This window comes from Oculina patagonica, chromosome 11 (assembly GCF_052425735.1).
Source record: "Oculina patagonica isolate OP01 chromosome 11, crgOcupat, whole genome shotgun sequence".
Lineage (NCBI taxonomy): Eukaryota > Metazoa > Cnidaria > Anthozoa > Scleractinia > Oculinidae > Oculina > Oculina patagonica.
This window is the reverse complement of record NC_135768.1, coordinates 16296130-16320878: the sequence shown is the minus strand read 5'-3', so window position 1 is coordinate 16320878 and position 24749 is coordinate 16296130. Positions and strand designations below refer to the sequence as shown.

The 24749-nt window shown below is 38.0% G+C and overlaps 2 protein-coding genes and 1 pseudogene across 4 annotated transcripts in view; 2 read left to right on the top strand and 1 right to left on the bottom strand.

The window, feature by feature from the left end:
- The window catches only part of LOC144629676 (uncharacterized), a 60057-nt gene extending 55926 nt beyond the window's left edge, over positions 1-4131 (top strand). Inside the window, exons 38-42 of the mRNA XM_078487903.1 lie at positions 25-181; positions 1114-1180; positions 2176-2447; positions 3172-3343; positions 3800-4131. Of these exons, the coding sequence (XP_078344029.1) occupies positions 25-181; positions 1114-1180; positions 2176-2447; positions 3172-3343; positions 3800-4131 (1000 nt within the window). The remainder of the gene's footprint in view (positions 1-24; positions 182-1113; positions 1181-2175; positions 2448-3171; positions 3344-3799) is intronic.
- Positions 4028-7946, top strand: LOC144630421 (dynein light chain roadblock-type 2 pseudogene; annotated as a pseudogene). 2 transcript variants are annotated; one of them, XR_013566513.1, is made up of 2 exons: positions 4028-4057; positions 7523-7946. The product of XR_013566513.1 is annotated as a dynein light chain roadblock-type 2 pseudogene, transcript variant X2 (transcript). The 2 variants fall into 2 exon arrangements; XR_013566512.1 differs by lacking the exon at positions 4028-4057 and adding an exon at positions 4910-5155.
- Positions 7947-8237: 291 nt separating this feature from the next.
- Positions 8238-24749, bottom strand: part of LOC144630436 (uncharacterized) — a 28645-nt gene continuing 12133 nt past the window's right edge. Inside the window, exons 9-18 of the mRNA XM_078488807.1 lie at positions 23194-23339; positions 17402-17683; positions 15995-16297; positions 14022-14482; positions 12653-12747; positions 11323-11479; positions 10810-10870; positions 9832-10100; positions 9322-9487; positions 8238-8691 (exon numbers count right to left, since the gene is read on the bottom strand). Of these exons, the coding sequence (XP_078344933.1) occupies positions 8462-8691; positions 9322-9487; positions 9832-10100; positions 10810-10870; positions 11323-11479; positions 12653-12747; positions 14022-14482; positions 15995-16297; positions 17402-17683; positions 23194-23339 (2170 nt within the window). The 3' untranslated portion in view covers positions 8238-8461. The remainder of the gene's footprint in view (positions 8692-9321; positions 9488-9831; positions 10101-10809; positions 10871-11322; positions 11480-12652; positions 12748-14021; positions 14483-15994; positions 16298-17401; positions 17684-23193; positions 23340-24749) is intronic.

Here is a 24749-nt window from a genome sequence, read left to right as displayed (position 1 = left end):
ACATTGCTTATTTTCTCTTTTCAGTTATGGCGACAGGGCTCCAGTGACATATTACGGCCGCTTGTTTTCCGTGTTTTGGATCCTAATGGGCTTAGTGATTATAGGAATTCTGAATGGATCAATCACTACCGCTATCACATCGTTTACTGTCAACTATGACTTCTCGGTATACGGGCAAAAGGTAAGAATTGCTGGAAAAACTGCTTTAAAACAACGAAGAACTGTACAAGAAGTGAACCCCAAGCCAAGTGGCCTATATTGCCGGAGCTAATCCCAGTTGTAGCATTTAGCGACTAGGAATATTTCTACTCCCCCTTCTCCCCGGATGGGATGCTAATCCATCGCAGGGTATTCCCCCAGCATTATTTATCCGGTACCTTTGTAAGCACCTGGCTGGAGAGAGGCACTATGAGAGTAAAGTGACTTGTCCAAGAACACAACACAGTGACCCCGGCCAGGGCTTAATTAAACCCGGAGCGTTTGAACTGGAGTCCTGCACGCTACCTATTAGGCCACTGAACCTCCAACTGTACGGGAAACCACGAGATAATTGATAAATACCCATGTAATGCCAGTTATAACCTCCCCCACCCACCCCATCCTTCTTTATAGGTCCATCCGCCGGTCTGCTAACGAAAAAACATTCTAGGTATAAGTTTTCCCCGAAATAAGAGCCCTTCCCTATCCAGCTTTCCGAACAAACAGACTGTCAACAAAACCCCTCGAGTAGACTAACACGCGGGTCAATTTTACCAGCGAATAGTCACGATGAGAAGAATAGTAAAGTTAAAAAGGCCAATTTAATGGCATGCTTTATCAATGCTTTTTTAACATCCCATTTCGCCGGTTACCCCTGTCTCCTCCGCAGAGGCGTTTTTTTTCGTACGGGTTGAAAATGAGAAGAGGTGAAAAGTAAGCGTGCAGAGCCTGGGGAGAATGACAATGGAAGCGTAAGCGCGGGGCCTAGGACGAATTGCAATGGAAGCGCGCGGGGGACATCATCTTTTAATTTAAAGTTTTTTCGCCTTAGCCATAGAGTGGTACGTTGATTTTATTACACGACAACACTTGCAGGACCAATTGCTTTGTAAATCAGACTGTTTTGTGTTACAGGTAGCGGCTGTACACCAGTCCCCAGAGTTTCGTATTGGATTGCGAAAGAATGCCAACATGGATAATGGTAAGTCAGTCATAAAAATAGGTACATCCCTCTTCTCCGACGATGAACGGGAATGCAGTGTTTGTTATAAGCATCATGACCGCCTTCGAATTTTGTTTTGTGGTTACATGTGCTTTATAACGTACTTTTTTTACATGACTCGATATTTGACTATAAATTGAGTGAAAATCAAGAAGCGTCCGAAAACTTTCAATAATCACCTGAACACTTAAGTACATGATTTTACAGCACCCAAGCACCGCCAATAGTATAACAATATGTGCGGTTTTGAATTTAACGACTCTAACTTAATTTTTAATGCATTTTAAGCTACATAAATGAAGCATTAAAAAAATAAATCAAGTGGAGCTCTGCCCGTGACGGCAACCTCTTTATTATTACCTTTGGAATCCTCACGCTTCAATTTCTTTATAACTTTACCCAGTAAATGTGACCATTCAAAATGCCTGACGAGATACATAATAAAAATAAATAAAAAATAAATAAAATGGTTTAGTTACAAAATTCGTCAATTATTACAGGGCTTGATTAGAAGTCTTAAACAAGAAGTTCTAGGATATAAAGGCCTGACCCAGTCATTCTCATGCCCAGTTTTCAATCAAAACAGCTGACAAACAGCCTGCGTATTTTGTACGACAAATACTGATAAATGTTTAATTTCTGCTGAACAGTTACCGTATATCATGTTTTAGGCAATAGAAAATTTTGTTTCATGATATTTTGAAGCATGTTCAGTATGCAGGACTCTTTACTTCGCAATCTGCCATGACTGCAAACGTACACATCTGCATTTAGCACCCAAAAAATGTGAAATATGGGAGGTGCCATCCCTTTAATACTGAGCACGACGTCTCGTTTAAAAGGCATAAAATAACAGGTGTACCATAATTTGAGTAAACCTTGTTAATATAACCAAGTTTTCTGGCCATCCAGGCCAGTGGAAGTATAAACAGGGGATACGCTTATAAACAAGATTGTATCGTTATAACTTGCAGCTACGTACAAAACATTCCGTGAGGTTTTCACGGCCTTGGAAAGCGGCAAAGTGAAACACGCCCTCTTCGATGCGTACGCCATAGGCAGTGAGAAAGCTTTATTTGAGAACGCACCGCATCTTCATATATATGAGATCTACGATTACGAATCAACGTATGGAATAGTTATCGGTGGAGGGTCTGGAGTGTTACAGAAATGTTTTAATGCGTTTAAAATAGAACACATCGAGGATATCTTCAAAAACATCAAAGACAGCATCGATTCTATCAAGGTAAGGTGTAAGATATATTATGCATTTTTCACCTTCTCACAAGTCGCCCCCCCCCCCCCCCCCCGAATTACCGTAAGCAGCGACACAACCTACGATAGGATGTATTCTTTCAACTAATTTTTTCATTAGTTCTCGACAAAAAGATAACCGACAATCAAAGGATTTCGATTCTTAATAAGTGTTATATTGCGCGATTCAGTGATACAGTCAACTCTCGCCTTGCGGACACCCCGCTATTGCAGGCACTCGCTATTACAGACAAAATCCAGATCCCCGAAGAAAGAGGGTTGACTGGAAATGACTCCCGCTATAACGGACTCTCGCTATAACGGACACTAAACTACACCCCGAGCGTGTCCGCTTTACAAGAGTTGACTGTAGATTGATTGATAGAACAGTAGATTGATTGATTGATTGGTCGATCGATCGATCAACTAATTTATCTATTGATTGATTGATTCATCTCTCTGAAAATCCATTCATCCTTCAATCCATCCATCCCTATTTCCCTCCGTGTCTGCCTAACTCCCTCCTTCCCCCTTCTCTGCCGTCGATGCTTCCTACCTTCCTTCCTTCCTTCCTTCCTTCCTGAGTTCCTGAGTTCCTTCATTCTTTGATTGATTGATTGATTGATGATTGATTGATTGATTGATTGATTGATTGATTGATTGATTGATTGATTGATTGATTGACTAGGAGCTTTTTGTTTTTTATTGTATTTTAGCAAGGTAAAGATTTGTCAGTGGAAATGTCTACGGGTCTTTTTGACATATCAAGCCCGCTGTTTAAAAATACCCTTCTATATTGTGGATATTGCTTCGCCGTTGCACTTATTATGGGGGTGATATGGGAAATATGGTATCGCTGTAAGGGCAAAAACCAGATTAATAATGAAGGTAAATTCTTTTATTTTTGTGTTTGTACAGTTACGTTATAATTACTTTGTTAAAACAAGTTTCTCCACCGTTAATTTTGTTCGTTGTTGATGATGATGATACTTTTTGTTAATGAAATAAATGCATGAATAAATGCATTGTTCAAAAGCCCAAAACATATTTCTTCTGCATATGTTAAACGTTGCAGTTAAATTTTCAAGCTGAGAGAATCTCGTGGAGTCTCATGTACAGAAAAAAAGTTATGCTTGTTTCCTCTGTTTTATTTGTTATTTAGTTTAGCAGAAAAAGTATTAAAAATTTCCCTATATGTAAGTCGTTTATTTAAAATAATGTGGAAAGAATGCCTACAAATGTTTTTAGAAAATAATTCATAACATGTTCTCTGTACGTTTTGCGTGCCTACTTTCTAATCCCGTACTTGAAATATTTCTCTTTCAATCTTGCCTATCAATTAAGACGATGGAAAGGAAAAGATTGAACTCATTAAAGAGATGCGTACCATGGTGGAAGATTTGCACCAGCGCATGCTCCAAATATCCGCTGACCTGAAAGCTAAGCATCTCAAGGAACTGTTACAGTTACAGAAGCTAAAAGGGAAAGATGGAAGAATTCACGGAAAAGAAGGCAACCAAGAAAATTACCTTCCTAAAGAGTGTGGTTTGCGGCTTCGATCCAAGCGCGAGACGAATCCTGAAAATTATGCAGTCAATTTGAGTTACCCCAGCACTTCAGTAGAGAATTACTATGATAATATGAGTAATTTGATGAAAAGAGGTGCTAACTCTTGAAACTTGTGCACTGAAATAATTCACCAAATTGTAACGCAAATATCATTCACTGAAGTCTTCTGGGATATACCGACCAAGATCTTTGTAGAATATGTTATTTTTTATCCTACTGTACTAGGAAAACTCTTGATATCGTTTGCAGTAATTATAAAATAATCATAATTGTATGATTATGCTACACGACAAATAGACCCTCTAAATGCGTGACCCCACTTTATGTTTTATTACGCCTTACAACAACTTAGACAAAGTACTAGATACTTAGGAGATTAGATTGTATGCAGTATATATTACGCCCGTGACACTGTCACTTATGGTGGGGTGAAGCGTGATTTTGAGGTGTTTCGTGACACGTGTCACAATTAACCAATTTTGTCCAATGATGAGGAAAGAACTATGTTGGTGGAATCTAACAGTGCTAGTTTAAAACCTCAAAAATTTCTTATTGTGTTACACGATAACAAATTTTTGAGGTTTTAAACTTGCAATATTAAACAGTAAACTAGTTAATGTACGGTTATTGAAATTGGACACGCATTGGTCACTTTATCACGGAGATAATAACATGTTAATATTTATGATAAATCGGCGTCCTAGGCAATTAATTAACTAAAACCGAAACCGTATGAAAAGGAGTCTTCATTAAATTTGTAACTGAATTAACGCACATTGAAGCTTAAAATCTAGATTACTGCTAAATTTTTCGATGTAGTCAATTTTTTCTTATACACTTAAGAGGATTTCAGTTTCAAAATTTTAAACCGTTGAAACCGCAATTAAAAATTGCTGCTTTACAATTGTGGCTTAAGTTTATATTTCAATGTAAATTTAAGACCTTGCTGTTATTGTAAATCGCTGTTTTAATTGCCTTGTTTTGTTATACGTAAAATAAATATGAATAAAAACACCTGTTATGGGCAAGTACGTCGTTGACTAGTGAGCCGCTAAATACAGTGTGAAGGAAAACTTCTTATAAACCGGTACGCGTTGCGCTCAGCTTCACCTGACTTCTCAAGCGAGCGAGGTAAGATATAATTTTTTTACAGTAAACTTCGTCCTTTAAGTATCGAACCCAATATTTCAACTGAGTGTAAAAATAAAAAGTTCAGAATTTGTGTTTACATTTATTTTAGATACAGAAATTAAACTAGCCAGTGCAATTTTGCACGTCGTTAAACATTACTGTTAAAAAACTTATTCGTTTTCACACGAAATTTAACAACTCCAGAGCATGTTTTTTTTTTTAACAGTAATATTGACCGTACCCGTCTCACCATTTTCTAGGTTTCAATTTTATATTGCAATTATTAATTAATAAAATAAGGAAAGAAAAATTTTCAGGATCGTTTTAAAATGTTCATTAAAAACTAATTCGCTTATAAACGGAGTTAAGGTTCACAGACTTTTTTGCTTTCCCAATTTCGCTATTAATGAGGAATATCATTATGATCATGATTTAGCAAAGTTGATACTGTTTTCATTACAACCGTACTTACTGTTTGCAGGGTTTGCAACTATTCGACACTGTTAATTAAAAACTTATTACATATGTGACAGGTTTCACATGGAGAGCTAAATTAATGAAATTTTCTTTGCGTTTGCGTTGCAAGAGCTTGTTTCGTAATAGTAGAACAGTTTCTTGAGTAGACAATAACCACGGTGACAAAATCTTGCCACTGCGTCATAACACTTCTTAAAACATTCCTCGAAAGCTTGCATGAACTTAACTTAATATAGGAGCTTGAGTAAATGGACATATATATATCTGTTGTTTTTGGCATTTGCATAAAACTTTATTTGGTTTGTTTTGCTTGTCAGATTTGTTGTAATGCAATGGAAATTACTGTAAATAGCTTTTATTTCATATCAGAAACGAAGTAATTTTAACAACCATATGTGCATTACATGAAGTTTGCATCTCGATGCATCAGTTGCAAGACGGTTATAATCGTTTTTACGGTGAAGTACATTCATTAGCTAGCTAGTTTCATAATGCGCAATCTAGGAGGATTGAGCATCGAGAGTTGTATTGTTAGTTCCTCCAAAAGAAAACTATCTAATTTTCACTTCTGTAATCACTTGGACTTTTCATTTCGCTTTTCTTTGGAATCTCTTCCTGTTATATGATGGAACAGATCGCCAGACTGATCGCCTAGTATAAATTCCTGAAGCTGTTAAAGTAAGCTACATTCCTAGACAAAAATCCTGCGACACTAAGCCGATTTGACGAAAAATGGGCAATTTCTAAACCTCCCCCTTCCACCCATAATGTTCCTAACCCATAACCCTTATTATAACTATATATAAACAAACAACACAACCAGAATATTTGTGGGGAAAAGGGGTAAGGGATGAAGCACTCCAATTAAGAATTGTAGATCACTTTTCCTAGGATTTCCCCAGGGGTGATAATCCCCCAGGGTACTCAGTACGAGGTGTTAATCCTCAAGAGGGGGTGATAATCCCCCAAGGGTACTGAGTGAGAGGTGGTCATCCTCTCTACGGGGTGATAATCCCCCAGGGTACTTAGTGAGAGGTGATAATCCTCTCTAGGGGGTAATAATCCCCCAGGGTATGTAGAGTTGATAATCCTCTCTAGGGGTCGAATCCTCCGGGATAAGGAGTAATAAGAGTCTATGGGGTAAAGGGTGACCTCTATGGGAGCACTTCATCCCCACCAAATACACAAAAGGTGTATTCCCCATAGACGATAGAAACAGTACATTCATGCACTTGTATCGAATAAAATCAAATCGCGAAACTTTGTTGCTTAGAAATATATGCAGCTACTTCAACCCTTTGAGCACCAATGGGACCAACATCTAATGTCTCCTCACATATACATGATGGGAATGAATCTCGTAACTTGCGGGTAGAGATAGTAAAAAAAAAAAAAAAAAAAAAAAAAAAAAAAAAATTAAAATAAAATAAAATAAAATATTAGAGGCCAAGGAGGAGAAAATGCGTGTTGATATTGGGGCACAAAGGGCTTAAGTACGTCGTAAATACATCGATTATGTTTAAAAATTCTCCCCTTAAGGGGCTAAAGATGTGTTTTTCTTCCACCTACTCCCCGCGACAATATTTAACTTTATGCTTGGGGGAAGGGGGACGAAAAATTTAATTGATTTGTCACTGGACGCTATTTCGAAAAGTGTCCCAAGGACTTTTATCAAGATTATTGTCAAGATATTTCTTTGCAATATAAAAAATTACTTTTTAAATGAAGACCACAAAATAGGGTTTGGCAAAAATAGATAAACACCGAGGAAGTAATAATAACAATAAACAAGAAGCAAGGATGGCTAAGACTGGGGAAGATAAACACGGATTACCAACAAGAATTTTTTTCGTGTCATAGCAATCTCAATAACCACTTTTCTTTACACAGTATTTCAGAATGATGGAGGATCTCGATGTTCAGGCATTTCAGGCGTCAGTCTCCAAGACAGACGTTGAAAAAATCCTTAGGCGCATCCAGGCTCATCGTGGTGTAGTGGCACTCATGGTGACAAATCGTGAGGGCCTTGTGCTAAGGTCGAATCTGGACATCACCACCACAAAGCTCTACTCCGCGCAGTACCAGAAGCTTATAAAAATGGCCCATTCTGCAGTGCGTGAATTGGACCCTGAGAACGAGCTCTGCTTCATAAGGGTCCGGAATAAAGAGCACGAGATTATGGTGGCGCCAACTGAGGACCTCATTCTTATTGTGGTTCAAATGATTGAGAAAGAACCGGAAGTTGTACAAGATAAGATGTCTTTCATCGAGTTGAAAGAGACAATTGATCGCCGTATTGATAACGAGTGAAATTGTAAAATATTTTCACGAGTGTTCTATGTGTTTTGCACTTGTTGCCAAGGTCCGATGGCAACTTGACAATTAAAATACAGTGTACGCGTCACAGTTTTCTATCAGCGATAACCATAAATCTCGCAATCTGACTGGCTACACAGGCTCCACTATCGATCGATAGTAAGCTCTCGGAGCGCATGTGGCATTTATTTTGTGGTCAGCATTGGCGAAAAGTCTATTTTTTAGCAGGTATTGAAAAAGAACAGCCGTCGGATACCAAGAACGTGACAAGATAACGAAATAACTGTTCACCATTTCTATTTTTTAGGCAATAGCAATCCCAAACCGCACGTATTAAGACCATTACATTATTCTTTAAGCTCAAACTGAAACTTTTTTTGCGAGCTATGGTTTTTTGACAGCGCATTATGTAGCAGCGTGCTGTGAATACAATAGTTGAGCCATGTGGTGTATAAGTCTCAATGAATAGTAGCATATCTAGGAAAAGATTATTACGACGTCAAAAGAAGGGGTCTAATATAAAACAGCTGTATGCGATTGTTCAAAAGGTTTTTTGGATAACACATCACCACTGTTTTTGGATCTCCGTTCTCCCCGTTGTTTAGCCAAGGCCTGGTACATTCGAAACTGTCTCTTGTGCTTTTTCCTTAATCTACTGTAGGCTTGTGTGAAATTTGAATAGAAGTCTTCAACAATTTCTTCTATTTCAGCTTTTTTGGATTTGTAAAGCTCCTCGCTCTGCCCTGAGATGGAAAAAAAAGGTAGCAAAAAATACTAAATTAGTGGCGTTTTAAGGGGTTCGAGTTCTGGGTCTCTTGACTGTTTTATTTCCAAAAGTGATGCACATTAAATTTCTCAATACAATATCAAAACATCGTCATACAGAGAGGTGATAAGAATATAGAAATTCATCACCTATGGGATATTGAAAAGTATGCTGATCACTAAAGCCCTGGCCAAACCGTAACACAAGTAGGCGTAAGTATAGACTTCTGTTGGGTGGCCAAACGGACTTGCAAGTTTACTCGCAAGTGCACGCAAGTTAACAAAAAAGCTTTTTCAATGCTTCTGCGCGAGCTGCAATTCAGAACTTAAAGAAAACCGCAAGACTGGTGTTGACTTGTGTTGGGTGGCCAAGCGGTGAAAAACTTGCGTTGCCTTGCGTGTAAATTTGATCTCGACCAACGTGAACGCAAGTCATCGTAAGTCAACGCGTGTACGCAAGTCCTGGCCAAACCGAGACGCAAGTGGACGCAAGCTTTCGACTTGCGCGCGTCTACTTGCGTAGACATAATTTGGCCCTGAGGCTGAAAGAGTGAAATTTGGGGATCTAATAGTTTATCCGTTTTTCGGTAAAATGCTACTACTCGTACCTTTTGCTCTGTTTCGATGTCTTTTTCTAAACAGTTCCCAGGCCATTCCAATCAAAAAACTCACACCCAGTGCACCCGCAACCACGGCAATCGCGTCTTGGTAAGTTGGAGAATTGGCATCCACAAGGCCTTGCGCATTTTCCTCAGCTTCACTCTGCTCTGGTTGCTGTTGATAAGAATGGCAAGTTTGTATTCATCAGCACAGTAACTAAAAGCCTGCGAACAGGCTTCCAAAAAAATAAATCGGTAAAAAAAAGAATCACGCCAAATGGAGGCTATTGTTTACATAGCGTCCTGTACTTTCAGTGCCGGTAACCAAGGAGAATAGGTACATGCTCGTAGAATTGAAATTACCTGAGCAAAGTTTATCAGCAACAACACACGAATTTTTTTTCTCTCCAAATCTAAATGATGCTACTCCGCAGATTTATTTGTTCTCTAAGTAGCCTGGTTAATACCGTTCTTTGCTTATTCTTGTTTACACTTAGTTATTTAAGTTTAATTACCTACCTCAAGAGGTGAGGTACTATTTTGAATAATCTCCGTGATTTTACCAGCGTTCTTTCTCACAAAATCGCGGACTCGATGACGCAAAACAATCGCCTCTCCAGAGAGAACAACGCCCAGTCCTTTATTAGTTTCGATGACTTTGTTGACACGGAATGGTGTTTTGATAAAATTGCTCACACCGCTTCCGGCCACATACGCGTCCAACAGAAAGCCTTCTGTTTCCCCGTTTTGAAGGGCGTCAAAAGCTTCTTCTAGAGTTTCCTTGTGCTCTGATAAAACAAAAGCAAAAAGGTTGGAAAGATGGCCTCTGCAAATGCCTTTAAAAGGGGCAATGTCGCGCAATTTTAGGCAATTTCGGCACTGACCAACTGTTCATAGAATTAACTGAAATATCACAATAACGGCTTAGAGCTGAAGAGGAATTTAAAAGAAACACAGAAAAGCCAAAAAGGGGCATGGACGGGCAAAATTGTGTTCGGGTGAACTTTAAAAACGTCGGCCCGACGTTTTTCAAGTTTATCTCAATTTGTATGAAAGTGTCATTTACAATGCTCAAAAATCATCCTTGTTTGTTATGTGGCCTTGATTTTGCTAATAAAAGACTTTTGCTCTGCCAATTTAAAGTTCATAGCTTTAAATTAACGAAAATAAATTGAATTACCTTAACTACCACGACTTAGCCCATTTAAGCCAAGTGGCACCTTTTAACCCCTGTTTGCGTAGCATGAAGTGACTTGAAGTGTTACTGTTTTTCCCTAAATGAGGTTATAGTCTATGGCAGCAAGAATGTGTGCTGATTGCTACGTTTCCCCCGCCATTCTTCTGCATCTTGTCTGGGAAATACTAACCAGGACTCGAACTCGGACCGCTTGATCCAGAGTCCAACGCACTAACCTTTAGGCCACCGCGGCATCACGGATAAGCTCATACGTTCTCAGCAATTCAGCGATAATTCACTTTGAGCTCAAATTGCCTTACCTACTTTTGCATTTCTTCGTATACCCAGTCGGTGAGATGGAGAATCCCTTAACGCCGTCACCTGGAATACAGAAAAGACATGTATTTTCAAAACAATGGAGTCACCGTGTTCCTTTTTTTAATCTTAAACTTTATTGTGAATGTTTTGAGGGTAATGATGTCACTAACACAGAGAACTCGCTGTGCTCGGTCCCAACTCGAGCCAAAAAAAAAACCTTTCCTGTCCCACTCCCCCCCCCCCCCTTTAAAGTCTGTGAATAGAACCCAGGGTGTGACCATTCAACTGAAAACTATTGAGTAGATCTTCATGTGGTAGTGTTATGCTGTACAAGGTGGTTCTAGCTTTTAAGTCTGTGCATGAAACTCTAGTGTGTGACCATTCAATTGTAAGCTATTGAGCAGTACTTTCTTGCGTTACTGTTTATTATGTTGCACAGGGTGGTTCTTCTTTGTACAAGAAGTTTCTTTTTTGTATAGAATAATATAGTTCCACTCAGAACAATATAAACTAACCTTTGTTCCGTATAGTATTAGTTGATCATCTGTGGCCATTACTGTCAAGGAGACCGTGAGAACTGCCAGGAAGATCGACATCAGTACCAGGCCGATTATGATCCAAATGATTGTGATGAGCCTGGAAGCTACTTTCACGGGAGTTTTCTCTCCAAATCTAAAGCAAAGAAGAGAAAATAAGGTCCCTTTAAAGAGGTACTATCAAATGCCAAAAGACATATCTATATAAATGGAAACCTTAAAATGATGGTATAGTTTCGATAGAAACTGCTATGCTATATGTTTCTCAATTACTACCCTTGCGTCTTGGAAAAATCGCTAAACACTTAGGGGACTGCCGGTCACGGTTGAGTTAAGTTTACAATCTTGAAGATCAGCAAAAAACGCTTTTCGCTCCAGTTGTTTATAGAACTTTGAAAGAATTCTGTTAACCTGCTAAGCTCAAACTGATTACGGCTAATTTTAGAATGGTCGTCGGCCGATAAAAGCACAAAAATGCAAGCGACAAGACCGAAAGGTATTATAGGTAGAAGTAGAGAGCCAGTGCACGTGCTGAATACTAATAAGATGGCGACATGGCAAACGCTAATGTGTCCTCTTTAGACATGTGTAAACAAGGTACTTTTTGTCCACTGACGTTTATCAGAATTTTTAAACTCAAAGAAATGCGACAATATAAGTAAAGCTACAAAAAAGGCCACCTGAGAGGAAAAACAAAATCTTCACGCGCAAAATTACAAACTTGTACATTTTCTCCAGGCCAATATTTAAAATTCAAGTCAATACCAGACCACCTTTCGGTTTTTTCGCGTACGCTTTTGTGCTTTTTTTCGACGACCTTTCTTGAATAAGCTGTACCTTTAAAGGGGCTAGGTCACGGTATTTCAGATACTTTTATTTATTTTCGTTAATTAAGAGCTCTAAACTTTAAATTGGCAAAGCAAAAGTCTTTTATTGGCAAAATCACGGCCACATAACAAACAAGGATGATTTTTGAGCATTGTCATACAACGACGCTTTCATACAAATTGAGATAAACTTGAAAAAGTCGGGCCGACGTTTTTCAAGTTTACCCGAACGCAATCCGTTTTAAACTTCTCGAATCTAGCCCATCCATGCCCCTCTTTGGCCTTTCTGTGTTTCTTTTGAGTTCTAGTTCTACAGTTTTAAGCCGTTATTGTGATATTTCAGTTAATTCTATGACTAGTTGGTCAGTGCCAAAATTGCCTACATTGCGTGACATAGCCCCTTTAACCTGCTAGCTCAAACGGAAACGAAACGCATGCTCACACACTGACTAAACCGCTGACTATCATTAACCCTGGCTCACCCTACTGTGGTCATGGTTATAACAGCAAACCATGTAAGGTCACCAGTCCCTTGCAAGAATGACCGCGGGAACTTCTCTGCTTTTTCTCCTCTCTCCTGTTTATAGATAATAATGCTAAGATCAGTAAATTTAAATTGCATAAGCAATCACTAGAATAAAAAATTAACAAATGGTTAATTCGAACCAAAACTTGTCAGGTTTCTTACGGTAAAAGCTATATAAAGCCTCCAGCCCTGGCCTATCTCTCTATTAAGGTCATTGCCCTGCATTGCATTGCGCATCCTTACTGCGCAGAATTTTTTCGCGTAACTAGCGCGCGTACACAAACAAAGTGGCGGCTTTTTTCTATGCGGCTTAGTCTGGGAGAAAAATAAATCGCCTCTTTCTCGTAAACGCGTTTATGGTGACGTATTGATTTTTTCTCATATTTTGAGTTTAGCGATTAATTTCTTTCTGTAAAACGAAAACAGATCAATGTTTGAAAAATGAATAATCACTGGAAATGTGTACTTTGCCAGGGAATTATAAAGGAATTATGTGGTATATACAATATGGGGACCCCACTTTTTCATTTCAAAATTCAAGTTCCCTTGAGGTTATCAACAAGTACAAGTGGGCAAATTTTGGTTGAGAATCTAGTATGTTGAGTTCTTTCTCAGGGCAATGACCTTAAGCCTCCACCCTCCTTAGATGGTATATCATGAACAGGAAACAAAATAACGTAACCCTTTTTAAGTTGTTCGCCGGCCACACTGGTGCATGGTTTTAAAATACCACCCCTCTCCTCCCTCTATCTGTTACGTCCTCCCTCCCCTCAAGAGGTCTTGGAAAAAATAAATATTCTTTTGAACTGTTTTTAATGCCAACAAAGTGGGCTTGATATTCAGCCACTACAGGCAGACGCATCAGTTTGAAGGTGATCGTTATGCGAAATTTTAGTTTCTTTTTAAAAATGTGCGCACCTTCATGGAAAAAATCTCTTTTTGTATATTACTTACCATCATAGTTAGGGAAAATATAGTAATTTATCGTCACTGCATACCCTATAACCAAATCACGGTAGTTTAAGTTATAGGAGGAGTCCGCGACTACTGTGGCATCAAGGGTATATACATCAGCACTGTCAACCGGCACCAGGGGAGGAGGGTGGGGCGACCAAAATTCTTCCACCGGAACGCGGAAAAATCAACGAAAATGAAAATCGCTGGTACACGTTTATACTATTGAGAAAAGATTGGAACTGTGAAAATAAAGTGTCTTGCCCAAGAACACAGCAAAATGACGCCCGGCCAGGGCTCGAACCTGTACCGTGCGCTACATGACTGTCATAATTCCACCACACAACCAACATAAAATACATATAGCTTACCGTAAGCCAGATTAACACTGCTGCAATGAATCCCATTACCACAGACAAAACCACGATAGCCCAGCTCTTACTCCATGCTAAGGCAGCAACGTCAGTTCTGGACGGCTCGTTAGCCAATGAAATAAAAGCAATTCCTGGTGACTCCACCACAGGAACAAATACGAATTCTTTCAAGAACTTGTCATCGTCAATATGCCCTATAATAGGAAAGCTGACCTGGGTTTTATCATCTACGTCACTTCCTACTTCGCCCATCGAGGTTTTCCTGGCAGCAGCTCCTTTTCCATTTTGTGTGAAATCGAGTATAGTTTCGCCATGTCCTGTACATTTCCCGCATGAAGACAAAATCATTTCTTGAACAAGCTCGCCAATGATTCCTGCAGGTTGCTGGTTGTTTTCTGTGACGTATGGAGGATAAAGGGCCCAGTTTGTGTACAAATGTTTCGGACAAACGCAGGTTTCTGGAACGAGAATAACGAATCACTGTCAATGTCGTCGAAGAGAAAGTTTGTTTAAAAAAGGCCGGTTGTGTAAAAAGTTATTTTGTGGGAAACATGGAGCCAAAACTCAAACCCAGAGCCCGCCGCGCGTCACCCTAATAGTTTAGTTCGTCAGGTTCCAGATCCCGCATAGAATTTGGGTTCGAGATCGTTCTCGTAATTCTTTCGAAATCAAATCAAAAATAAACTTCCTTTTATGTTATCGATTGATGGCATCAACATCCAAGTGATCTTTGCAAAGAACAAACCTCAGTGTATGCAAGTACAATCCAACTGAGTTATCATTTAGAAACATATGATCCTCTTTGACCATGGTATCAAAATTCGACACAAGAAATTTTTAGTGTGTGTATTTAATAGATGCATTTAGGTTTTTCGTGTATAAGCTAATCTGACAAAATACTAGAGTTAGTCGGAGTGTGATCAAATTAGAATTCTCATCCAGGGTAGGTAACAATATTCTAGCTATATCTATCTAGCCACAGTGTGGACTGTTCAAGTTGCTGCACAATATCATCAAACCCAATAATGGGGGATTTCCACTGACGTGTAATTTTTTACGTGCGTTAACGTGCGTGAAAAAATTTAAGGACAATGTATGAACGACTTGCTCAAACTTGTACACAAGTCGTTCATACATTGTCTCTAAATTTTTTCACGCACGTTAACGCACGTAAAAAAATACGCGTCAGTGGAAATTCACCATAATAGTCCTTCAAGTTAAAACAAAAGAAAAACGGGAACCGGGACTGTGATGGTGGTTTGGATATGTGACATTAATGTGCATAGATTATTAAAGTTTCATTTCTCCGTTTTCTCCGTTGTTCAAGGCGAGTTTATAATTACACGAGAAATTTCTATGTGACAATTTTTGTTTGCTCGTGTAGATAAAAAAAAAACTGGTCAATTTTTATGTTCGAATTAAAGATGTTTTAGTTAAACATTTTAGAATAAAAACTAGCGATATAAGTAAAGAACAACGTTTCGCTGTCTTCATGACAGCATTTTCAAGCTCAGTGTAAATGTGACAAATATATTTGTTGGCGAGTTAGCTTTTATGTGACAAATATAAGTTGTCACATAGGAACATTGCTCGTGTAGACGACTCGTCACATAAAATGTAGCTAATATTGCATCAGCACATGTGGTCTCCAATCTCCCAAACTCCCACTGAGCACTGTGCGCGCGTATCTCTGCTGTCCAAGGTCATTACTGGCGCACTAAACTTTGGACTACTGATAAATAATTGTTGTGTCATCTACACGATCAAATATATTTGTCACATAAAAAATTGTCTGTGTAAACCCGGCTTTAGTTTCGATTAATAAAAATGTATCGAGTGAGTGTTTCATCACATTTCCAAAACCCGCGAATTTCATAAAAAAGTACTCCGCTGCGCGTCAGATTTTAAAATTTTTAGGGGGGCTCTTTAAAATGTGATGAAAGTTATTAAGTTTAAATTATTTTTATCACCTCCAAGCACCTTGCTGGCCTTTCCAAGTCCCGCAGCCGTGTAACCTGCTACTGTAATGCGGTACTGTGTAAACTGACTAAGTGATTCCAAAATCAACTCATGCGGCCCACTTGCTGGCATGGTCACTGTTACAGGCTCGGCATCAACAACATATCGATCAGCTCTCTTTATTGCTTTATACATGACGTGGTAACCCAGAAGGTTGCCCATGACGTGTTCTGCAGGTATGGCAGTCCAAGAAATCATCAGAGTGGAGATGTTTTTTGAGTCGGACACTGAAACTACGGGTGCCGCCCTGGGAACTAATATACAATGAACTTTTGTGAGAATTGTAATGAAACTGTACGACCAGGATGTCACCCAACTAGAAGCATATTGCATAAGTTAGTTATCGTGGGCAACAAGTCTATGCTCCTGCCGAAATTTTGAAACGCGTTGAAAATTGTCAACAAAATTTTGATACTGATCGGGGATTCGCTATATGTCTAGAAATAGACTTTTTAATATTTTTCACACTTTTGATACTTCCTTTGATACGTCATTAAATTAAGAACCTCTTGCCCTTTAAATAGCCAGGACGCATAGCACTTTACTGACATACCCACAAAGTGCGACAGTGCCAGCACCGTTTAAGTGTCCCGTGCCATAATTCGCACAATCTGAATAACTTGCTGCAAGGTATAAAAGCTATCTTTGCCATTTTTATCCTTTCAGACCAATGTAAGAAATATAACTACTCTTTACCAATTACTATAGATTTCTTTTGTATTAAATACTACTTATTAACCGAGAGTGAGGTCATTACAGGGGAATCTCAGACCGAGGCCTTGATGTATTGACCGAGCGACAGCGAGGTCAATACATCAAGGTCGAGGTCTGAGTTTCCCCTGTAATGACCGAGCGGACGAGGTTAATAAGTTATTTATTATATGGCCTTTAAGCACTATTCAAAAAAAGAGTATAATCAAGGGAAAAACGCTGGAGGTAAAACTCGCTCTCGCTCTCTGTGGCTCTCTTCGTCGCTCATACTAAAGAAGTATCGGTATGCTTATATTTTTCTTTCAGTTATTGAAAAGATAGTTATATTTTGTCGGCATTTTTTGTTGTTTTTGCCCCCTCTCTAGTAGCTTTTACTCACAACTCAAAAAACCATCGAGCCGAGAAAAATTTTCATAATGCCCGGTCATTACAAGAAAATAATGCCCGCTCAGCAGCCAATCAGAGCGCGCGTACTATTGTAGCCATATAATAAAGTTTGGTAATTTGGTAAAGACAGTTTTCTACAGTTAATGACTTTCTATATTCTCCTCACTTGTCTGTTTTCGATCTGCTTGGCAATGCATTGATTTTGTAAGGAGAATTTTAACACTTGTCACTCTTGAAAAACAAAGAATTAATTTAAGTACCTCCTTCTTTCAAATGAACTTCAGTTCCTTCACTAGGGATTCCATTTCCTGCCGCGTTGAACGCCGCGACCCTTACCCGGTAAACATCACCGTTGTTCAAATTCTCCAAGTCAAGTGAAAGTGTTTGAGCAGTGGTATACACATTTGTCCATTCTACGGCGCTTGTGGAACGATAGGCAAGATGGTAGCCATCAATTGGCTCCACTACAGCTGTCCAGACGACACGCAGACTGGTGGAACTTGTAAGGTATGCTTTGACAGTGGTAGGAGTTTGGTTGGGTACTGTAAAATATTAAATACATTTAGCCAAGCCTAAAAGCGGAGCTCCCCGGTTATTCACTTTACCCTTTATGTAAATCTAACCCGCGATCCAATGTCAAAACCATTAACTGGCCAAGTTAAGACAAGAATATTTCATTTCATTTCAACTTTCACCATTTTTACTTGATAATGGCGTAGAGTAGCGCCGAAACGTCGTCTGCTTTTTAGAGTTTCTAAAATGAGTTTTAGGGTCTTTTTAGCTTTTAACTTTATGATTAAAATCGTCTTCCAAATCCCCGCGTTTACGTAAATCTTTATAATTTTTCAAAAATTTAAACCGTCATGAAATCTCAACCTTAAAATCCAGGGGCCTTAAACTTGGCCATTATGGTATTTTCGACACCCACGATTTTATGAAAAGTAGGTCAAGTGGTTGCCAAGTGCAAAGCGCTAATGTGAAGGGTTTCCAATATTGAGACTGCTAATGCTAAAGCGTGACTGTCATTTAATGATATGGTGGTTTAATAGCTTCAAGACTTGCCAGCTAGCAACTTTTCTTCTAAACAAACTTCCTTTTCCATTTTCGTAAATTATTCCGTCCTACCACCTATTTTTATGATTGGCAAAAATAACCATGTAATTAAAAAAAAGTGAAAAAAGCAATGGGTAACCGATACTTTTTGTCCCAACGCAAGTTAATCTGTGGCTAATGCTGATGTGCATTAGTCCGTCGTTTGTCTGAAGATTATCTGCTTCAGCAATTTTCGAACAGCCGCTCGCAGTTCACGGATCCTCCAACAGTACAACACTGGATTAAAAGACGAATTCGCATGCAAGATAGTATTTGTAAGCTTCCAAGCATTTGACCATTTCTTGAGAGAGATGCTATGAATGGTCAAGGAAACGGAAGTTTGCAAGTAACAAAGAATTATAAACATGTAAAATGCAAATGTGTTCATAGCACTCTTTTTCAGTCGTATGAAATTGATAAAGTTTCCAGCATTTGACGAAAGTTGCACTGCTTTTTGTTGATTATGAATCTGAATTTGATGTCGACGAGTGATTCTGTAAATTCTAATATAAGAGAATGTGCAAATCGAAACGCAGGCTACAATTTCAGCAGCCGCAAAAATGTAAAAAGCTTTTGAATTCCACAGGTAAACTGTCAAGAAAAGAAAGTCCATGAGCCATATTGTTAGTAATGAATAAATGTAACGAGAGACTGTCACTATGGACGGGTAACTCAAGTGAAGGTGAATGGCCATAAATCTATCTACACTTATGGGTGCCATTGTCCAAAGGGAAGCTTCGCACACACAAAAAACAATCACATTTCCCACTTTGTCCAGCAAAGAACTTTTGCTGCTCGTTATTTCGTTCGCGACGAAAAGTGGTTGAGCAAAAAAAACAACAAGAAGATACGAGAAAGCCGGACTGCAGAGGAAAATAAAGGACGGTGAACGAAGCGAAGGAGTTTTCAAAATGGCGGCTAGCACCAGTGTTGCCAATAATGGTTATGAGCATCAACGGCGCATTCAGCACACAGTTTATGATGACAATTGATTTAGAACGAGAGTTATGGTCTTTGTCGTTTAACAGTGCTTCAGATTTATTCATCATATAAACGTAAGTTTTGCTTGCTTTCGTCCAATCTGGTCCCTTAAGCTTTTTTTTTTTGTCTGGAGCTAATATCATCAGCAAAGTGTCATTTCATATTAAAAACCAAGGAAGTAGCTGAGGTTTGAATGAAAACGACTTTGAGGTGGTCGTTACCCGGTTATTGCTTGGAACTATTGTTTCAAAATTTTAAAGGAGTGTTTACAGTAACGAGTTTCGTTTTTAATTGCTCCTGAATTCGTAAACACCGAAAAAGACCGCATTGGAGGAGCCCATACTTATTTAAAAACTGCTTTGATTTTTTGTCTGTCAAAGAGAACTTTTATTTGAAGCAAGTGTAGGTTGCAAATTATTGATTTTCTGTTTCTCTTAGATTAGGGTTAATTAAACAGAAAAATGTATAAAGTTGAGAAAAGCCTTTTTCGCTCAATAAATTGCTAAATTTTGGATACTATAAAGTGTTAAAGATGCAATTGTTAAGCAAAGGGAAGCTGTATTTGTAAAGACTAATGTTATTCTACTCCTGCCAATAAGGCGCGAAATGTTTTTACGATGCAATACAATAACATTTATTTCTATTCCAATTTATAACAGAAACAAAATTACAAAACATATTATGACTAGTTAAATTAGTACTGCGATGAAAGAAAATATAACAGCAAACTTATTCAGCAAACTGAAATCGTTCTTCACTTTAAGAACTGTCTTCGTATCCACCAATCAGAAAACAGCATATAAGTAATTTCAATACCATCTGGTGCCTTACTATTAAGTATATAGAATGTACTAAATAATGAACCGTAAATTGAAAACTCCGTGAGGTCACAGGTTTTTGTGGTGAAAAAGAAATAAAATATTTGCATAAAACAAATTAAGATCTGAGTTTTTAGACACAAAAAGCATATTCATAATTGTATTTATACTACTTATCTTCAGGATTTAAAATTAAAAATGAAAAAGGCCTTTTTTCACGTTTCACACGTTTGTGGAAATCCGGCAAGGAAATTACCATGTAATAGAAATAAAGTGGAAAAGACAATGATGAGTAAACTCATGGCAACAACCGCTGTTTGTGTCTCAAAAACCCGCGAGTAAGAAACTAATTTTTCAAGTTTAGTCTTAACAGGTTCTTATATAAATCGTAATTAAAAAAAGTTTAGCCAATTCAGTTTCTTAATAGGTTCTTATTTTCTGAGGAATATTTACACTGATGCTTACAGAACCTTTAAGTGGTATTTGGCCCATTTCTTGTATAAAATGTGTATACCACATAAGTGCTTATGTAAAAATGAAGCACAAATCATTTTGAATATGACATTATATACATGCACATTAATGCTTTGTCCAAACTCATTTCCTAAAAGTGAACATTTTTAAGCTCTGGGGCCACCTGACGACGGATGACAGAAACTGTCAGTCACTAAGGACATTTAAGAAAACGATTCGGAAACGTGACTTCAATAGCTTTTTAAACAATGAACGCTGCAATTGCCACCTCTGTGACTTTTAATACTAGTCATGTATATAGTCTTTTTTATCACATAAATAGATTTACTTTTTTAACCGTTTTTATTATGTAAATAGTTTTTTTTTTAACTTATTTTAACTTTAAATTATTAATTGTAATAGTTGTATAATGATAGGTTTAGGTGTCTACAATTAGTAGAGGGGACTTTTCCCCTCAGCTAAACATTTCAGACACGGTAATAAAGTTTTATTATTATTATTATTATTATTATTATTATTATTATTATTATTATTATTATTATTATTATTATTATTATTATTATTATTATTATTATTATTATTATTATTAATCAATTTTGAAAAATAAGAACCTGTTTTCTAATTTGAGGCTAAAAAGGTTCTTTTAAAAATGGGTCTAATCTGCAAATTTTAGCCTAACAGGTTCTTAAATGTCAGGTTCTTACTCGCGGGTTTTTACTGTATGCCTTAGTCCGCCGGTTGTCTCAGAAATATCTTCTTCAGTAATTTCAGTACAGCTGTTCGTAGTTCACGTATTCGCCAACAGTATAACATTGGATTAATAGATGAATTTGCAAACAAAATAGTATTCGTAAGATACCAAGCCTTTGTCCATTTCTTAGGATAGATACTATAAATAGTCAAAGAAACAGAATTTGGCAAGTAACAAACAATTATAAACATGTAAAACACAAATGTGTTCAAAGCACTCTTTTTCAGTCGTTTTAAATTAACAAAGTTTTCAGCATTTGCAGAAAGTTGCATTGCCTGTTGTTGATTATGAATCTGAAATTGATGTCGACGAACGATTCTGTAAATTCTGATGTACGAAAATGTGCAAATTAAAACGCAGGTTACAATACCAGCAACCAAAATTAAGTAAAACGTTTCTGAGTCCCAAACGTAAACTACCGAGAGAAGCAAGTCGCTGAACCATATTGTTAGTAATGTACAAATGCAACGAAAGACTGTCACCATGGAGGGATATCTCAAGTGATAATGAATTGCCATAAATCGATCCAAACTTATGGCTGTCATTGTACAGAGAGAAGCTCCACACACAGAAAACACAATCATGTGTCTCACGCCATCTAGCAAAGAACCTTCCACGTTCGTAATTTGACTTGTGACGAAAAGTGGTTGAACAATTAAACCAACAAGAAGGTCTGAGAATGCCAAACTGCAAAGGAAAATAAAGGACGGTGAACGAAGCGAAGGAGTTCTCAATATGGCGGCTAGCACCAGAGTGTTGCCAATAATGGATATGAGCATCAATGGAGTATTCAGCACACAGTTTATGATGACAATAGTTTCAGGACAAGAGTTATGGTCCTTGTCGATTAACCGTGTTTCAGATTCATTCATCATGATTTAAGTATTGCTTTCTGTCGTCCAATTTGGTCCCTTAAGCTTTCTTTGGTCTGGAGCTAATATAATCAGCAAAGCGTCATTTCATATTACTGTAAAACCAAGGAAAATAGTCGAGGTTTGAATGAAAATGAAATCAGGTGGCCGCTGCCTATTGCGTAGGACTATTAATTGTAACAGTTGTTTCAAAATTCTAAAGGAATATTTACCATATTTTTCACAAAAAGACCTCATAGGAAAAGCCCTTATTACCCGCCAAAACTGCTTTGTTTGCTTTTTGAGGATTTCATTTGCTGTCATAGAGTACATTTGGTTGATACGAGTGCATGTTTCCAATCATTGATTTTCTGTCTCTCGAATCACGGCAAATTAAAGATGTGAACAAGTTGGAAAAGCCTTCTTTAATAAGTTGCCCTTCAATGATGCAATTTTCTAGCGAAAGAAAGTTGTTCTTGTTAAGATTGATATTATTCTACCGCTCAGAGTTCTACCCCTTAGGTGCGAAATGTTATTTCAATACAAAACAGTAACATTTATTTCTATTCCAAAAAACAAAATAATAAAACATAGTCAGGCTAATTTAATTAATACTGCGATGAAAGAAAACATAATGCTTATTGCAGAGTGAAATCGAAATTGTCTTTAGCTCTTATCCATCAATCAGAAAAAACATATGAGTAATTTTGATACCATCTGCCACCTTATTGTTAAGTACATCGGATGTAATAATCGACCATAGCTGGAAAACTCCGCGAGGCGGCAACAGGTTTTGTTTGGCTTCACTGACAGGGGGTCTTGTAGTGAAAAAGAATTAAAATAGTTATAATTGCAGTTAATTGCATATACTTCATTGCAGTTTCCGAAATCAGGATAAGTTCAAAGTGCTGGTAATAGCAACATTCTCCGCGGGCAACTCGACCTTACACGTTCGGAGTCTGGAGACCAGAATCCGGCGTTTGTCCTCGGCCAGATTCCTGGTTCAGAGACTCCCGCTAGTGTTGCCCATGAACGGGGGGGCTAAAGTTTATTGTAATCAGTTAGCATGGCTCATGCCACATCACCTTTATCAGCTGTAATATTAACCAGCACAACGGGTCCAAGCGCAGATAAGAGCCCTTCGTTCTCCATACTGTCCGCTAACTTTACCACCTGATGTGAATCAACTGCTTCAAATTCAACACTGAAGTCAACTATCACGCTTCCTCTCCTGCGACAGATTTTTTTAAATGTTAGGTTCTTACTAGCGGATTATTACTTTATCTAACAAGAATAAAGAAAATCGTCAACTAGTAGATATTGTCTTGTTGTACCACCAAATTCACACAACTAACTTTAAAAGAAATGTATGAGAATAAGTAGCAGCAGAAACCCATAAGGGTTGAAACGTGTAACTCCCTATGATTCGCATTGTACAAAGCGTTTGCACATTCGTTTACACTAAGTACCATATTTGGAAAATCACGAGAAACATTTAACCAATCAAAATTACTTTGTTAGGTTTAAATTCACAGCGCGCGCTAGCTCGCGCTCGATGGCGTAATCTTGTTTTTGAACAAGCTTAATAATAATAATAATAAAAGCTTTTATTTATACACGATAAATGTTTTGCAGCATAGCTGATGTGGTCGTGTTTACAAATTACTATTGAAGCTAACTAAACCCTTAAATAACAAATAAAGACTACAAACTAAGCATTCCAAACAAACAAAAATACACAGCCTCTAAATCCCTAATACTTTCAAAGCACCCTTGAAACTTGCCAACGATTCTTTAAGGCGGGCCTCGTTATTCAAAGAATTCCATAATGTGGCCCCTTCATAAGTAATCGACTTTTTGAGAAAGTCAGTCTTTGGTCTTGGTACTGACAAGCAATTTTTCCTTCTAAGATTGTAATTAGTCTTCTGCTCCGTCCACAAGTGTTGTAATTGGACCGGAGAACCTCCAGATACACATTTGAAGACAAAACAAAGTACCCTGCGGATGTACATTTGCCTCAATGGTATCCACTTTGCTTGACGCAGTACGTCTTCTGAAGGGGTGAACCAGTCTAAGCCGAAAATTATCTTGGCGGCACGCACATGGATTTTTTCTAAGTCACTAAAAAGTGATGAGCCACACGACCCCCAGACTATCATACCGTACATTACAGACGGTAAAATTACTTTAAAATAAAAGTCTACTCTCGCAGGAATTGGCAAAAAATACAATGATCTCAAAAGGTTCAGTTTCTGGGTGAAACGTTTACACAGTTCTTTGACATGAATGTTCCATTTGAGTGCACTGTCTATTTGGACACCTAGACACCTTGCTGAAGTGACTTGCCTGATGTTATTTTCCCCAAGCTTAATGCTTTGTAAAGGGCCAGTAAATGATCCTCGGTATAGCAGCATATATTCTGTTTTTCCCGGGTGTGGCGTCAGCAAATTTTGACAACACCAGCGATATAATTTCCGTAAGATGTAATTTAGCACGTTGGCTACCACGTTGGCTTGGTTGAATAAAGTTAAATTTGGTTAAATTCTCCTGTTTCATCTTCTTGAAGTAGTCTGAAGAGCTTCGCTTCGATACACTTAATGTATTTCTTTAGTTTCTGTAAGAAATTTACGGCGTTTAGGTC